This window comes from Desmodus rotundus, chromosome 13 (assembly GCF_022682495.2).
Source record: "Desmodus rotundus isolate HL8 chromosome 13, HLdesRot8A.1, whole genome shotgun sequence".
NCBI lineage: Eukaryota > Metazoa > Chordata > Mammalia > Chiroptera > Phyllostomidae > Desmodus > Desmodus rotundus.
Genome location: NC_071399.1, coordinates 70,150,194 through 70,168,574, shown reverse-complemented (window position 1 = coordinate 70,168,574; position 18,381 = coordinate 70,150,194). Strand labels below are relative to the sequence as shown.

Genomic DNA, 18,381 nt, shown 5'->3' with positions numbered 1-18,381 from the left:
ATATATTACCTATTGCTATTTTAAAAGGTCAGAATGAATGAATTCTAGTGCAAATAAAAATCATGAATAGTGAAGGAAAGTGAGGCGTTGCAAGCATAGTGGTAAAAATAGGAATGTTTGCTATAGTGGCGCAGTTTTTTTCAATGTGAGGACAGGAAACTCTGTTTTGGCACCTGCTGATGTGCATAATATCGTGCATGACGACAGCTACTTCAGGTGCTACAGAACAGTGACACACACTCTGCACAGGACAGAGATAACAATAATACAAATGTTTGCAGATTTAAATCTTCAATAAGATGTTAAAGCGAAACATGTTATATTTTATAAGCCTTATAATTAAAACTTGAATTAGGGAGAATATTTTCTTTATGCTTTTTCCAACTGTGTTATGCAGGAATGTAACACAAAAGGGCCCATCGACTCTGAATCTACCCAGCCTCCTCTCATTTTCCTATTGAGATCTCTACATTGTTGTCTTATATGTACTGGTAAGCTTTTGTCCTCTTTCAAGAAACAGTAAATTATATATCCTTATGTGAAGACTTTCAAACAAGATATCATAGATTTCCTTTTATTGGGAAAAAAATCTTCACTGTGTACATAAAAGAAACTATTTTACAGGCCACTCGATTCAGATATACAGAAGAGTGTGCTTGGGTCCTCACTCAACATAATTGTCTTTTCATGTCTGGGCTCTGGAAACCAATTTGTTCTTCAATCATCATTTTCAAAAACTCAAATGATAGAGAACATAAGTTTTTTTTCTATTTTATCAATTTTCCTGTGGCATGAAATATGAGAACCAGGGTTTCTGCCCTGGTCATATCAATGTCACTGTGGTGGATGACAATTTGGGATGATCAGATGGTCCTTCTGACTATCTGATACATCACTTTAATCGTGTCTCTCCGCAGCCTAAGATGATGACCAAACTCATCATCGTGACATCTGAGAATGTTCCTAAGCCAGCCTTGCCCACCTAATTCTTCCTGACTTCTGACTCTTTCCTGAGATGTACGTTCTCTCACAATCAAGCTACCCGGCTGTCATCCAAATCCACCCTCAGTTTGTCTTTGCCTCCTTGCAGAGTCTAAGCAATTCTCTCAATTGGGTGGGCTCTGTTGTGCAGTGGAAAGGACTTAGGACCAAGGATCAGGCAAATAAATGTGTTCCCAGTCTGGCTCTTTTCCTAAAGAGTTATGTGACCTCAAGCATTTCATTTAATCATTCTGAATCTGCTTCCTCTGCTACAGAGTGAGAGGATTGTGCTCGATGCTGCCATCTTCTCAGCGAAGTCTGCCCAGTGCACCCTCCCAACACTCATGTGCATGCATACATCCTGTATGCAAAAACTCTGTTCCATCCTTTATGACTGGTGTCTCACTTAATATACCATGTCACTTTACTTATGTGCTCATTATTTTTTCTTCCCACCTCCCAGCTAGAAAATAAATTCCACAAAGATATGTATTTTGTCACCTTTCTTCACTGCTACATTCCCTGTGCTTACAACAATGCCTGGCACATAATAGGTGTGTGTTGTATGTTAAAAGGATGCATGATTTCTGGATCTGTTTTGTACTGTAACATTCAGTGATTCAAATATATATAGAAAAGTAGTGTGTTGTATGGTGATGTTTAACTATAATCTCTTGCTTTTTAGCCTGTACGGTAACATTCTTGGCATCTAGTTCTCTATATGTGATTATAAATTGACATTTTAATTAGCTATTTGTGCTTTATGTCCTATTTCAATTTTTACTATTTGATATGACAGCGTAATAGTCTTAACAGTCTGCTGGCTTCTTCCTCTTTCCTCTCCAAGATTTTCAATATGCAATATTACTTGACTTTTAGATAAATAAGAATGTGAAATCTTTTTCAAAGCCAGAATTTAAACACACATTAATATTAACCTTAGTAAATGTATAGAATGGAGTGATTTTCAAAAGTTATTTTCACAGTCAGCAGGTATTTGACACATTTAAAAACCTTGTATTCTTAAACTCTTAATACTTTTGTAAATTTATTAGATTTAAAATAGATACCAATATATAAATATACAAAAAATTCCCCGTACTATTTACACACATAACCTATTAAAAAACAAATTACTTTTAGGCCCTGGCTGGTGTAGCTCAGTGAATTGAGCGCAGGCTGCAAATCAAAGGGTCGCCAGTTCGATTCCCAGTCAGGGCACATGCCTGGGTTGCAGGCCAGGTCCCCAGTACAGGGAGTGCAAGAGGGAGTACACATTGATACTTCTCTCCCTCTCTTTCTCCTCTCTTCCTGTTTCTCTAAAAATGAATAAATAAAATCTTTAAATAAATAAATAACAAACTACTTTTAAATTTGTGTTTATTGGTATGTCCATTACATAAGTAATTCTTTGTGAAAATCTTCAAACATATGACAAGGTGCAAAATATACTTCAGATGTTTTTTTTGTGAAAAGCAGTTCTTTATAGGAAGCTCATAGAACAAAATTTGAAAATTTACTGAAAAGGAAAAATCAGTTTCTGTACAGACCATTTTAACTAAAGGAAGTAGTTAAGGTATTTACTTTTTTTGAAAAGTCATGTTTTAACTTACTAACTAAAGTCTTAAATAGTTATTTAATATAAATTACTTTGACTGAAAGCAACATTTAACAAGGTACATTTACCCAGGTGTTAGGCCAGGTACATCTAAATGAGAGAACCTGTGTACTGTTGAAAGTGGTCCTAACAATTTTGAGAAGTGATGTGAGAGAATGTACATAGTAGGGCAGACAAGAAGTAGGAGTGATGCTATATACTAATATAGGAGGAGATATTGAAATTATTTAAGACAAATTTTGTAATCACAAGAGAAAAATAACAGATCATAATAGTTTTTAATTAGAGTTTTATTTACAATTAGGGAGTTATTATTCACTAATTAAGGACTCCTTCCTAGAAGATAATGATTTTTAATAGGTAGGTTTTTTTACATTGAAAATATTTAAAATATAATAGCTTTAATAAAGATAAAAATAATTTGGAAAAATATTACTTTTATAAGTTCAAAACTTAAAGATTCCTATTTTTAAGCACTGTTTGAGACTCTACAAAAGATGACAATTTCATCATCCATCATTAATTTTTTAACAAGGCATGCAACTTTTTAACATTGATGTTAGATAAATTCTTGAAGAAAATAAAAATAATATGACTGATTTATCCAATATCCCCCTGTATTTCTTAAATGAATATAAAACCTGTGTTTAGCATTTACAACGAATCATTGTGTGACCTAAGATTTTTGCATTCTCCCTTACGGTCTTCATTGGTCACATTATGGTTATAATAATTACAATAGGTAATTTTTAAAAATCAAAAAATGAATAATGATGTTTAAATTTTACTTTATATTGACTTAAGGGTTTGATGTTATTAGAAAATCAATTCTCATTTCAAAACATACTTTGTAACCATTTTTCTTATTCTAATTCACACTGTCACACCAAGCTAAAAAAAATATATTGTATCCATTTATTCTTGGGGTAAAAATGAGTGCTTATATGTAACTTCCAAATTGGAGTTAAAATGTAGTAATAAAATTATCCACATTACTGCTAATCTTCCTAAGTATTTTTTTGTCACTGCCAGCAACTGAAATTTTAGTGGTCATTTGACCTTGGAAATCTGCCATGTCTGCCATGAAAAACTGATGAAAAGTGCTTTGAATAGTATGTCTTCACTGCATATAATAGAAGCTATGGGGAGAATGATTTGGTTTCAAATAAACAGTAGCTTTCAACAGGCCCGCCATCTGCATGTAATCTACCATTATGATATAATATTATCTCAGTGATCCTTCAACTGGGCTGAGTTCTTTGTGATATGTAGTCCCTAGATTGAAAGCTGCCTCTCTCCATAATGTTCTTAAGGAAGACCTTGTAATTACTGGGACTATAATTACTTATGACATTGCAAGTTGTACTAATAGCGTTGTTTCAAACTCTGCTTAGTTGTGCCTGTTTTTTTGGTTTGTTCAGGCTGTCTACTTGAATGGTAGTTGGACTGGTAAGTTTTTAAATCCAATCATAATGTTCTTCAAATATTCATTCAATATTATACAAGAGCTCAAGTTCTGTCATGTGTGCATGTTGGTTATCTTATGAAAAAGGACGTTATAGCTTAGAAGTGAGTCTAGAGACTTTAATATTATAAAAATGCATTCACACACTTCTCTGCTAAGATTTATTGTAGGAGTCATAGAAAAATATTTGCTTATGCCTTCTCAGCTTCTCGGTCTCCTCCTTCTCCTCCTTCTTTTTAAAAATCATTCAGCCTGGCATACTTGGGACTTACTTTGTGACTTACAGTGGAAATACTCTTTTAAAAGAAACACTTTTATACTTTTTATACCCTCTTCAAGCATGATGGCTTAATGTCCTACTTACAATCAAAGACAACCGATTCTTCCTCACTGGGGATCTGCTTTTCTCCCAGGTTTCAGTCCCCTGTTTCTAACTTGGTATTACCAATCTTTGTTTGACTATTCCTAAGATAGCTCATAATCGACAAGTCCAAAATTGAACTATTTTTTATTTATCATTAAAGCTGATCTTCTTCATACAGTTAATTTAAGGATTAGATTGTGGATTCAGAATTCCAAGATCAGAATCCTGAAGCAAGTTAAATCAACTTTTATAACACTAATGTGGAACTATCTCAGAGTTTCTAAAGATTAATTGAAATAGTACATATAAAAGCTTAACATAATACCTAACACATTGAAAATAGATAATATGTATTAGATATTATCATCGTTATGGTCACATTAATGACATCACCATTCATACAGTTGTTAATCTAGATACTCAAGTCATCTTTCACACTTTACCCTTTATCTCTGTTCGTATCTAAATAAGGGGTGTCAAACTCATTTTCACCGGGGGCCACATCAACCTTGAGGCTGCCTTCAAAAGGCGGAATGTAATTTTAGGACTGTATAAATGTAACTATTCCCTAACTGTTAAGGAGTTGAAATTACTTTCAGCCCTCATTCAGGAACTGACAGAGAAGTAGTCCAACCTTGTTACATGCTGAGGATGCAATGAAAACAAAAGACACAGAGACCTGGCCATGTGATGTTTACGTTAAGACAAAAAAATGTTAGGTCTTTCCCTTAGTAGCAATGGGAGGCGACTGAAGTTCTCTAAGCAGGAAAGTCACAGGGTAAGATTTGTACTTAAAAGTAATGATGGTCCTTGAACCTGATTACAGCAGCAGATACAGAAACAGAGAAGAGATAAATTAGATAGATAAAATCAACAAGACATGAAAAGGAATTGGATATTGATGTCACACAGTGAAAGGAAAAATAAAGATGATTCTTAGGTTTCTGGCTTGTACAACTGGCTAGTGATGTCATTTGCTGAGGCCAACAAAAATTGGAGAGAAGACAGTTTAACCCCAGCTGCATACACATGAGAAATACTAAGATAATTCCCATGAACATGCTATCCTACCTGTGAGTCTTTTATGTTTTTTTGGAAACTTGAATAGCAGTTTTGGCTCACGTGTAAAGATTTTTCAATTTCAACATAATTTAAAACTAGAAATAATGTGTAAAACAGTGGAAATTAAAACAGATTTCAACTGACCATGACCAACAATTACAGATGAACATAAAATTGTTAATATTATATACCATGACATTTATTACTCTACTAATAGTATGGAAAGTATATTAACTTGAAATTTTATTTGATGTAATTATAAATCTATAGGGAAATTATAATATCCTTAGAGAGGAGAATTTCTAGTTCATTTGTTTGCCTAATGGAAAAATAATTTGATGAGTTAAAGTGGGAAAAGGTAGAAATTTATTGACATTGAAAATGAGAAAGGTTAAAAGATGCAGTTAACATGGATGCATTATACCAAGCTGCTTTATCTGGAAGAATTTTATGAACATATTTTAAATTAGAAAGCTTAAATATATTTCCAGTATTGTTATTTCTACACTATCCATAATAACATTCATTATACTTTAGCTATGAAAATTAACAAGCTTTTGGAATATCATCATTTCCACTGAATAGAAAATAAGGCTCTTGTTTACAATTATCCTATAGTCCATATCAACAAAACTCTCCTATATTTAGTCAATACAAATTAGTCCAGCTACTGTTTCTTTCCTTATACTGAGTCCTCTGTAACTATTTGCCCAATCTAGTCAGGATTGGTTATGTGTTTGTTTTGGGGATCTAGTTTACCTGGTTAACACTTGAGCATGGAGCGAAAGAGGTCAAAGAAAACAACAGCATCAAAAGGCAACGTTTTTTCTAATCTACTTCTAGTCTTCTCCACTGAGAGTATTTAAGTATCATGTATCATGTGTATAGTACTGGCCCTCCTTTTTATTTTAAGTTGCATCCAAACTGTCTGGAATTTGGTGTAAAATAAAGAAAATACATAAAGTTTTGAATTCTGTACATACTCATTCCTTCCAATAATTTTTATGAGTTCAAAATCAAGGCCGTTTTAAATGGAAACCATTGTCTATCTTAAGTTCCTAATGCTGTTTTGGTTTTCCATGATCCTTCAAAGGTTCTCAGGAAAATTATTTTCCCGAGTAGTGTCTGCCTATTCTTTAAGGATCTTTTTAGGTATTCCATCTGACATTAGTGTCTTAAACTTCACTTCTGATTTTTATCATTTGTTTTACTGTTTCTAGTTCTGCAGTTACTAGTCATGATAAAGAATATTCATGGAAAATTTTAAAAATTATGCAGGTTTTATTTCCAGTATTTTGGGGTCACTTTGCGCAGCTTGTTAACTCATGTTACTTTCAACAACATTGTGGAGTACGTAAGATAATAGAAATATTTCAACTTGGTGAATAAGTTTAGCTTTTATCATAGTGCTGATGAGTCAAAGGACACTAATGGCACAAGTATTATATTATTACCATTGCCATTATGTACAAAATCAAGTATATTAAAATATATTTACATTCACAGGTAAAAGAAAAACCCATTGGCACAGTGTTGAGTTTTAAGTTCTTAATTAACCAATATTTAACACTCAGATAACACAGAATGCAGTTTAGATGACGACAGGTAGCTAAACAAATGTGTCTAATCACTTCTGAGAAAAAACATGTTTTTATAAATGACTCATTTATTAGAATTTTTTAAAATATTATTGTTTCTCTCTAAGAAAAAAATGAATTGAAATCAGAACATATGCTAAGCAGTCTTGGTTACATAACAGTCAATGAGTTCAGTTTTTCCCCAGCACTTCCCAGTCAAACATGATATGTGTGCAAATATAAATTTTAGACTCTGAAAATGGCCTAATACCAAATTAGACTCTGGTATAGCTTAAGCCACTTAGGAGACATGTGTTGATTTCTTTTTCTTTTGCTAAAACACTGTACTTAAACGGGAACATTTTTAATTGTGACCCTAATTAATTGCACCCATAAAAGATTACTTTTTCCTCATTTTAAAATGAAGCAATTGGATGAAGTTGAACCAGTAGATTTCAGTGTTTAAATGTGCTACAGTAGATCAGCTGAGTTCAGATGTCATCCAGAAACAGATTTAAAGATTGCCTTGCAATAACTCACGAGAAGACTGTTCTCCTATTTATGCAAACTACTAGTATTGCTGCTGATATTGGTGCTGTTCGAATGTTTTATTAGGGTTAAGTTAATCACCTAAAAGATAGTAACTTGTTTATCCCCCCCCCCACCTCTGAAATAACAGCTGAACATCTGTAGCACCTGTGACTAGCATTTACTTTTACTTAGTGGTCGTGTTTCCATTGTTAAGATGGCCTTGACATCCCTTTAAGTGGTCTCCAATGGTGTGGAGTAAATGCCCGCTCTGGCCATCATTTTCATTGTAAACGAGTCTTGATAATGTCAGGTTCCCGTCAGAGCCTATCAGTGTCACTCACTAAGCACTGGTGTGACCGTTAGTTCCTTTGAGATTTGCCTCCTTTATCAGGGTCAGCCTGTGGGAAAATCCGAACCAATAGTTACCTGTCAACATACCTCTAAATGATAATATTTAAATGCACTTTTGCTATTTTAAACTACGGTAGCTTAAAAGGCATTTATTCTTTTACAGACCACTTTAATTGTGTATTTCATTGTTTGATTGTTTCACATGCGTTCTATCAAAAAGTCTTGTCAAGTGCTACTATCCTAGCTTCTCTTTTGAAACCTAAGCCTCATTAGATATACTTAGAATTCAATAATAAATATAATCAGTTGGGCTAGGATTATAACTGAGGCTACTCATGCACATACTCAAAGTTTTTTATTAAAGAGAAACAGTATTAATATTCTTTTTAAAATATTTTATTTATTTATTTTTAGAGAGAGGAGAAGGGAGGGAGAAAGAGAGGGAGAGAAATATCAATGTGAGGTTGCCTCTCGCACGTCCCCTACTGGGGATCTGACCCGCAAGCCAGGCATGTGCCCTGACTGTGAATCAGATCAGTGGCCCGAGCTCAACTCACTGAGCTACACCAGCCAGGGGGCTTTACTGTCTTTGAAACCTGGCCTGCAATAAAAGATGTATCATAAAACATGACAAAAAGAGAAGATGGGGGTGAACCAGGAAAATACTCTGAGATCATAAAAAGACAGAAATAGTGTATCAAGTTCTTTGCTTTTTCAGAATCTCTAACCATGTTTCAATGTAGGGGTGGTGTGGGATAAGGGGAAAAGAATCTCCCATATGTCATTCTTACAACTTCGAATTTCAGTTACACTAAATCTTAAGATCACTTGCATGTCTCTGAGGAATACACATCTTTTACATGAGAGGAAAACCAAGCACATGCAATCACATTTTGTATATAATTCCTATGTATTTGAATATGTCATTATTGATAAATTCTTAATGTCCTTAAAATCAGACAGGATAAGTAAACTTTTCCAGATTATATAAGTGCATAATTAATAGTTTTTAGCTAGACACTGAATTGATAGTTAGCCTTAATTTCAAGTTTCTCTCTTACATTCATGTACCCACTTATATCTGGTTGCTGTAAAACCCTCCACTGGTTAATATCACCCCACCAAAACCATGCCGTAACATTAGGAGCTGGCCTTCATGGTGCTTCCGGTTACACTGCTTAATTCCATCAGGTAGAAGCTGCCTGTTTGCTCTCCTGTCAGCAGTGCGGATCTGCATACATTTGTGTAAGCCGGTGTCTAGTGAAGACTCTTCCAGTGCTCCTCCACATCTGTTTGTAGAATCAGATATAAGGCATCCCTTTAATGCCCCCCAACATTAAAATATGATTATGGATTCTAAGTAATCAATGAAGGGGATGCACTCTCTGAATCTTTTCATGAGTTCATGGTCATTTCCTTTGGCTCAAACCCACTATATATATGTATCATATTTATGAGTTCTTTTATACATGCTTCAACACCCTATTATAGTATATGCTTTTCGAGGATACCAGGGCTGTATCAACTTTGTCCTTTTATTCCACTGTAAAGTCAAAGAAACAGCACGCTTCTACAAGAAAGGAAATAGTTACTTTCTGTTTCTAACTCCCCTTACCAAATATTGACACTTTTACTTATATATTGAATCTTTTGTCTAGTACAAGTTTTCATGTGATTGTAATAGTAAACCTTAATCTTAATGATATATATATTTATATATGATATACATCACACATGTCATTATATAATTACACATATAATGATACATGCTATATATAATAGGTCATTATATAATGACATATATATATGATATATCATATGTACACATATATGATATACATATGCATGGTATATCATAATTACACATATGATGACATACACATATTTATATGTAGGCATAGTACATATATACTGGCTTATATCACTAAATATACTGGCTTAAACCAAAGCACTTAAAATTATACATTTCATGACTATGGGCATGTCTTCTTCTGAAGTGGCCTACTTTTAGTTCTTATTTATTCATGCTAATAGAGGAGATGGGTGTTATAAATAATGCAGAAATCACTTACAGCTGACTTGGTTAAATATTGTATATTTTTCATCAGACTTAGTTTCTTAATTGTTTGCTCTATTTATTACCCAAATGAGCTAACATCATGAGTATTTAACAAATGATGATTGGTGGAGATGGCTAGGAGAATTTATGCAGTGGGAAATTCAATCTAGTGTAATAAACTTGCTGTGGGAAATTCACACATATGTGATTGATATTTTTTGCCCTTACACAGGGCCTGATCTCTGGTGTTGCAAAGCAGGTGTGAATACAGATAGTATTTTTCAATAATCTGGTTTTCAGAATGATTTCCTCAGAATTTTAGCTTAAAATTTTATACTTTGGTAATGTGAATAGATAGAATTATAGTGTTTCTCGATTGGTATGAGTGAGATTGAAATATACTCAGTAAAAAACGAATCTTTCCACATATTAACTGGCCATCAGGATTCAGTAAAAAATGAAATCAGTTCAAGAGAACAGAAAACAAAAGTAGGTAATAGTGAAAAACAGAACTTAAACTGAATTCCAAAGAATGAATGTGAATATCTTTCTCTACTCCATATATTGGTTAATTATCCTCAAATAAGCAGTTTATTATGAAAATGTAATCCTTGCATTTGCTGGATATTTCAAATGAAATATAACATATAGAGAAAATTATCTATTAATTATACATTTCCAATGCAGTTCTCATATTCAAGTAACATTTATTCCAAAGTGTTATTTCTATATCCTGGTAGTAAGGGGTAATGCTTCAGTTCTTGTTTTATTTGATAACATAAAATGAAAACACGTAATAATGTTTGCATATATTTTGGTGTAGGCAATACAATGTGGAGATAATACAAAGTGTTTTTTTCCTGAATATTCTCTTGCTGTTGTACATTTTAAAAATTCATATATTATAGTTTTTGCACATTTGACCAGGACCTTGATATAAGGATCGAAAAATTCATGAGTGAAGAAGATGTACAACTTTGTAAATATGAATGTGAACATTTATGCCACAGTATAGGAGCAAGCTGGAGGAATTTTTTTATGTTAGTCATTTCTGTATAAAGCTATAAACTTTTTTATGCCAAAAGCTGTCATGGTTTCTTATAAAATAATAAAGATATCAATTTTAATTGATCCTTTTCATTGTTTAATAAAATTGCTTTGTTTGATTGCTGAAGAATTTGAATTTGGTTTTCATTATCCACTTCCGAACAATTTACTCTAGGATCCAGACAGTATTGAGCTAATGAGTTTGAATTTATATTGAACCTTAACTGTCTTCATGAAGTAAATGGGAAAAAATCATGGCAGTAACTAAGTGTTCTTCATTAAAAACTGTGTCGTAGAGATTTTACAATGAGGCTGTTAATAGAGCTAAAGCATTGAAATTGGAGTTTTACCAACTTTGCTGTTTCTAAGCATATTCCATAAAAATATGGTTTCTTTTTTAAAAGAAAGGAAATCTCATAAGTTGATGGGGATATCACAAAATTGTTAAGTGGGTAGTCCATATATTTGACAGATTCAGCTAAGTAATAACTTAGTGTTAAAATAATTTAATTTGGGACATCAGATTTGAAATAACACAGCCACCAATACTGAAATGCACACTCTTGAAAGTACTATTTCGATTTTGGCACTGATATTACCACAATCACTTTCTCTGGTTGAAAACAATTGTATTTATTGATTCACACAGATATAATTTATTGCTTTGACATTATTTCTCTTGTAAAGTGATCTTTTGGGTTCTCTCTGCTATGTTGAACCAACTTGGGCATTTAATGGTTTCATCTTCAGGATTTACTGTGGAATCAAGTGAGGTACTTTAATTCTGAATGGTGACTAGGATACTGTTTAATACAAGAATACCTTTGTATTCCATAACTATCAGTGAGCTTCATTTCAAGGAAGTAATTAATTCTCTAGGGATATAATGGAGCCCATTTTATATTAAGATGGTTAGTCAAACAGGATTAGATTTTCCAAATAGGCTAAGTGCTGTAGAAATGTTATTTTTCAAATATTTGAGAACCTCTCTAAGAAACAGAAAATCAAAAAGAAAATAGGGTTTAGGGGAAATTTACTTACTTCAGCTTATTTCCCAAGAAATTACTTGGGCAATCTCCAAATGTAATATGCTTTTTAAAAACCTCGTTTCAAGTTAGTCATTAGGAGATTTGGAATAAGATTGTATCCCGATAATTTATATTCATTCCCCGCAGGCAGCAGTGATGGTTCTTGGGATAAGGAAACACTGTACTCTTCCGCCCACCAGGGGTCTCAGGCCTCTGCTGCCCACCCCTGCGTGCCAGGAGTGCCTAGCCTTCCCGTTAGTCATCCTCTCCATCAGCCTCAGCAGAGCCACCTCCTGCCAAATGGCACGATGGCATTTTTAGCACTAAAAATGGTAGTTGCAAAGAAAAAAAAGTCTAATTATAGGACATAATGAAGACCTACTACATTAGATAACTAATATTGACAAGCTAAAGGAAACCCTACTATTGTAAGCAAGAATTAGGCTGATCAGAATATGGCAAACAGTTGACCATTTGTAGCAAACACATGAGGAGTGGTGATGTGATGAAACACGGCACCGAACTAGTTGGCTATAAGCCTAATTTCTCTGTGTGGTGAGTGGGTATTGTTGAATGCAAAGAGGGCAAAAATTGCTGGTTTGACTGTCATTATCAGGACATCTCTGAATGGTTCATATTCAGTGATGCATGTTCTTAACCATTTTAATAGAAGGCACATACCATGCTTCATAGTTTTACTAGAGCAGAGCAATGACGATATATATGATTTTTTTGTAGGACTGGAACTTCCTTTTATGATGATGCCCCACCCTCTCATTCCTGTCAGCCTACCTCCAGCATCTGTCACCATGGCAATGAGCCAGATGAACCATCTCAGCACCATCGCAAATATGGCGGCAGCAGCACAAGTTCAGAGTCCCCCATCCAGAGTTGAGACATCTGTGATTAAGGTAATTGTTTCTCACAGGGTTGTTTACACTTACACAAAAACATCATGAAGCCACCATCGCTCAGTGTTTCTTATTCCACAAGTAATTCTAAGTACAAAAAGTGAAAAGACAGTAAATAGATTATGAGAAAAATCACTTGCTGTCATTAGAACCAGGGGTACAATATTTAGGCAGGCCAGGCTAATTTCAAGTTGTCTATTGTATCTGTTAAGAGAGAGAAACATAGGAAGTTGAATGATCTGTTTAAATTTTGTGTGTGCTTATGTATGACTGTGTGCATGCCTGTGTGTGTGTGCCTGTGGTGTTAGGGATCTTAAGGTGTGGGAAAGAGAGCCTGATGTGTTTTCAGAAGACCAGAAGTGTTAAATTATGGTTCTGCTACTTACTAGCTGTGTTGTTTTGGGCATATAACTCAATCTTTTTGATTCTATGGATAAAACAGTGGAGGTGTAAAAACTAAACAAAATAATGAAAATTAAAGTTTTAAAAAATGAATAAAAGTACACTGTAAGTGGAAGATAACATTGCTATACAAACATCACATATGTGTGTATATATACTATTCTCTCTCTCTCATAGGTTTGTGTATATTCTTAAAAGTGCATGTGTATGTATATACATATTTATTTTATTTACATTATTTTATAATATCTATTTAAATCAAAGCATTTTAAATCCATTGTCAGAATATAGTAAATTTTAAATTAAGTAAAAGTTACCTCATGATGTCTTATCTTTATTTGACATAATCATTACCTTTATTTTCCTAAATATAATGCACTTGAATTTATAGAGGCCTCTAAAACATGTCTTACATAAAAGCTCTGTTACAATTCCAATTCATTGTTGTGGGGAATGAAAAGTGCTACAACCCCTTTGAAAGACAGTTTTGTGGTTTCCTATGAAACTAAATGTACTCTTACTATATGATTGCATGATATTTACCCAGCTCCTTAGTATTTACCCAAATGAGTTGAAACATACCTCTACACAAAAAGTGGCACATGGATATTTATAGCAGCTTTTCTCACAATTGCCCAAATTTGGTAGCAACCAAGATGTCCTTTGGATGGAAGGAGACTTGACTTTGGGTGGGAAACACACAGGGTGGCATACAGATGGCATATCAAATATACTTATACATATAATATCAAGAATTATATACTTGAAACCTATATAATCTTATTAACTAATGTTGCCATAATAAATTTAATAAAATGTTACATTAAAAAGATGACCTTTAGTAGATGAGATAAAAAATATTATTGTACATCCATATGTTCTAGTTTACACATTTGTTAAGTGGAGCACAGGGTGCCTAATGGCGAGCCACAGGTTAACAGCTGACTAGAGAAATTGAGAATAGAGAAGTTTATCACTCACAAGTGATGGAGGAAGCATCTGGCATGCCTGCAGGGATCACATGGGGAGGTCAGGGCAGGGTGCCGACAGAGAAAGCGAGGCGGGACCTGGGCAAATGTCTTTAGGGTCCATGATGCAGTTCTTTGGGGTTCCCGGGCTAGGGTTGCATTGGTCAGTTTAAATCAAAAGAGCAGGGTTTTGGGAATCCCCCTGGCTCTGGTCTAAGAGGAGGCTGTTGACCACCAGGGCTCTTGGGAAAGTCACATCATGGACGTCCAGTTGCTCGTGACTCTGTGGCTGTTCTCTAGGGCATGCACTACTGGCATGAGAGGGTTCGTGTCAGTGTAAGGTCCCTGCAGGCCACCTGGCCAAACAAAAGAAATGCAGAGGCAACAACACCATGGAATAGTTTAGCTGAATTTTCGACATCTTAAATTGTAGGAGTATTCAGAACAACAACAAAAAAATGAGCTATCTAGCCAAGGAAATGTAAATGTATACTTCTTAGTTAAAGAGCCAGTCTAAAATGGCTACATACTATATGATTTCAAGTGTTTGACATTCTGGGAAAGGCAAGTTTATGGAGATTCTAAAAATACTAGTGATTGCCACAGGGTATAGTACTTTACCCTGTGGATACATGTGGATTATGGATACATTATTATACATTTTTAAAAGAGCCTATTACTTATATAGAATGTTGAGTAATATGCAAATAGCATTTTTTATTATAAAAGTGGCTTTATAAACAAAGATGTGTTCTGATCCCTTATGTTATTTTCTGAAGTATCCCAACCAGAGGAAAAATAGCAGAAGATATCACAAAAGACCCAGATCAACTTCTTTAAAACCTTGACCTGAGAGAATGCTAGTGAATGCTATGTTGTCATCAGCCAACTGGCAAGAGAACTTTTGAACATTCTACTTCATTCTGAGTAACTTTTAGAAGGTTCCTTAGTTACCAGATGATTTGTTAATCAAGGTATCACTGTACAGTTTCATTTATGATCATTTTTGGTCATAGCTATTCCTGAGAATTGAACACCCTCATCACCTCATTCATTGACATTCCCTCAAGAAAGACTTTGGCAAAAGGGACAAACCTAAGCGCTGCCATCATTTTACTTGATGGCTATTTAAAAAAAAATCAAATGTAGTATTAGTTATAGGTTATGAATATTCTTATTTTAAAAAAAATTCACAATAATTACTATAGAAAATTATCTTTATAATATGAATTATGCAATTTCCTCATTTAAAACTAAGAAATTCTTTGGTAACTTTTTAGTCAGATAAGATTTAGTTTCATAGATAAAGTAGACATCTGATAGAAGAGCAGATTTTTATCAGTTTCAAATCAAAATGAGTGACTTAGTTATAAGCTACCGATAATTTGCACATGAGACAGCGGGTTACATACTCCTGGATCCAAGAGCCTGCAGTACCTCAGGGGGCTTGGTTTATTTAATTTGGGCTGTATCTAATGTTAATATAATACTTAGACTGTGAACCTTCTTTTTAAAATCTTTGAAGGAAGCAGTTGGGTTTCCTGTAGAAAATGTCTTTAGAAAACAATCTAGATTATTGGAAAGTAAACATTCTTGTGGTTTCTTAAATTAAGGTTAGGAATGGAGAGGAGAGAAAGAGGGAGAAAGGTGGGAAATATGCAAAATGTGGATAAGAAAGTATATGTTGAAATGTGTGGCAACATCTCTGAAGTTAGAGTGATGCCCACTTCCTAGTCTCTTAGGGGAAATATTTTCAGTAACTTAGCTATAGACAGAGTAAAGGAAATTTTGGACTTTTGGATGTTGGTGCGTAAATGGTGATAGTAGCTAAATAGGAAACAATGGCTGTGATTGAGAAGGTTGAGAGAAAGTGAAACTGATGGTTCAAATTGCCAGCAGTGAAAGTGAAGTTCAGTTGGCCATGGTGGAAATTCTGAGAGGCTTATTTGTACTTTTCCTTTGAGTCTGGTCATTGTCTATATAATTTCACATTTGATGGTGGCAGGTAAAGATTTTAAAAGAAAACATGTTTCAAGAAATGCTTGATTCAATTCTAATATTTTTTGGGAAATAGTTCTATATTTCAATACTTTATTTCATTGTATATTTTCCTTTCCCATTTATCTGCTGTATACCCTGTTCGACCTCTACCCGCCCACCTCCCCACTCCTGTAATCACCACACTGTTCTGTTTCCATGAATTTTTTCTGTTTTTCTTCTTTGCTGGGTCCCTCTACCCCACCAACCCTCCCCCCACCCCATCTGTCAGTCTGCTCACCATCTATGAGTCTGTCTCTATTTCGTTTGTTAGTTCAGTTTGTTCATTAGATTCCACATATGAATGAAATCATAAGGTATTTGCCTTTCTCAAACTGGCTCCTTTCACTTAGCATAATGTTTTAAACCAGAGAAAAATTGTGAACATGGCATGGGAGAATAAGAGTGGGAAATAGGTCTTCTCTTTAATTCCAAATATTAGAGAATTCAAGTTAATAAATCAACCTATCTAAATTTATATATTATAAAATTTATAACATTAGCAGTATTTAGTAAACTCACATAATATATATTAAACTTAACTTGGAGATGTTTTTATTTCCTCTAAAGAAAATGGTTGACTCCTTTGTTACATTAAATTGTAGGGGGCCCAAGGGTGTAATCAGAATAGTGCCTGCTAATTGTTTGCAGGACAGAAGAGAAGCAAAAATGTAGTTCTCAGAGTTACATATTTTGAAGTATCATTTGTATTACCTGTTTATATGGCGTAAAGGAGCTCTAATGATTTTTCTCCTACACTTATTTATGAAAATGGACATACCAGTGCAAGCTATGGAGCGGGGTTCAAAAGCTGCCATCCTTGGGTGAAATCCATCTCCTGTCAATTTTTGTATGGACCATGAGTTAAGAATGATATCACATTTTTAAATGGTAGGGGAGAAAATTAAAAGAAGAAAAATATATCATGACACATGAAAATTATATGATATTCAAATTTTAGTGTCCATAAATAAAAATTTTTGGAACTCAGCCACACTCTTGAATTTGCATAATTTTTATGGATTCTTCCCTTACAAAAGCAGAGTTTAATAACATATATACTAGTTGGATTTTTATAGAAAAAAATGCTGATTCTTGCACTAGAGTTCTGATGAACTCAAACTCATGTGAGTCTTAGGTTGTGGTAGCTTAAATTCAACTCTCAACCACTATTGAGCCATAAAATATGGCATTAAATTAAAAAAAAAGAAATTAAACACCACCAGACAAAACCCATTTCAGAGACATCCTACAAAACACCAGACCACTAATCCTCAAATCGGTCAAGGTCGTAAACCAACAAGGAAAGACTAAGAAACTCAGAGATTGAAAGACATATGAGGAGTAAATGCAACGTGTGACCCTCAGACAGATATTGAAACAAAACAGAAACATGATTGTATAAAAGGTGGTGAAATACAGTCTGCATGAAGTTTAGTTAATAATTATGTACCACAGAGGTTTATTAGTTTTGATGAATGTTCCGTGGTATTGGAAGATGTTAACATTTGGGATGAGCGTATGTGGAAGCTCTCTGTATTATCTTTGCCATTGTTTTGTAAATCTAAAATTATTCCAGCATTTAAAGTTATTTTTCCAAGAAAAAAATGAACAAAAGAAAATTATATACATGAAGACAGGGGCTCTATAATATATTTGCTTTAAATGTAAACTTTCATGATGCAGCTTACCAAAATATTAAATTAGACATTTTATGGTTGATTGTCTTGGACTACGAGGAATATTTTAGTAAGATAACTCTGAGGAGGAAATGAGCATATACTGTTTAGACAATAATAATTCTAATTTAAACAGCTAATAGACACTGTCTGTAAGAATATATTAAATTATTATAAACTCTGTATTAGTCTATTATGTATCAGTGAGATCCATCCATCTTTACTACTTAACATTCATAGAACATGAAGAGACATAGACTTCGGGTATTAGATGCTATATAATCCAGCTACCTGCCCCCGA

The 18,381-nt window shown here is 34.0% G+C and overlaps 1 protein-coding gene across 1 annotated transcript in view; it reads left to right on the top strand.

Annotated features, from left to right (window-relative positions):
* DACH1 (dachshund family transcription factor 1) overlaps positions 1-18,381 on the top strand; it is a 393,810-nt gene that overhangs the window by 258,303 nt on the left and 117,126 nt on the right. Inside the window, exon 4 of the mRNA XM_045201919.2 lies at positions 12,822-12,994. Coding sequence (XP_045057854.2) covers positions 12,822-12,994 — 173 coding nt within the window. The remainder of the gene's footprint in view (positions 1-12,821; positions 12,995-18,381) is intronic.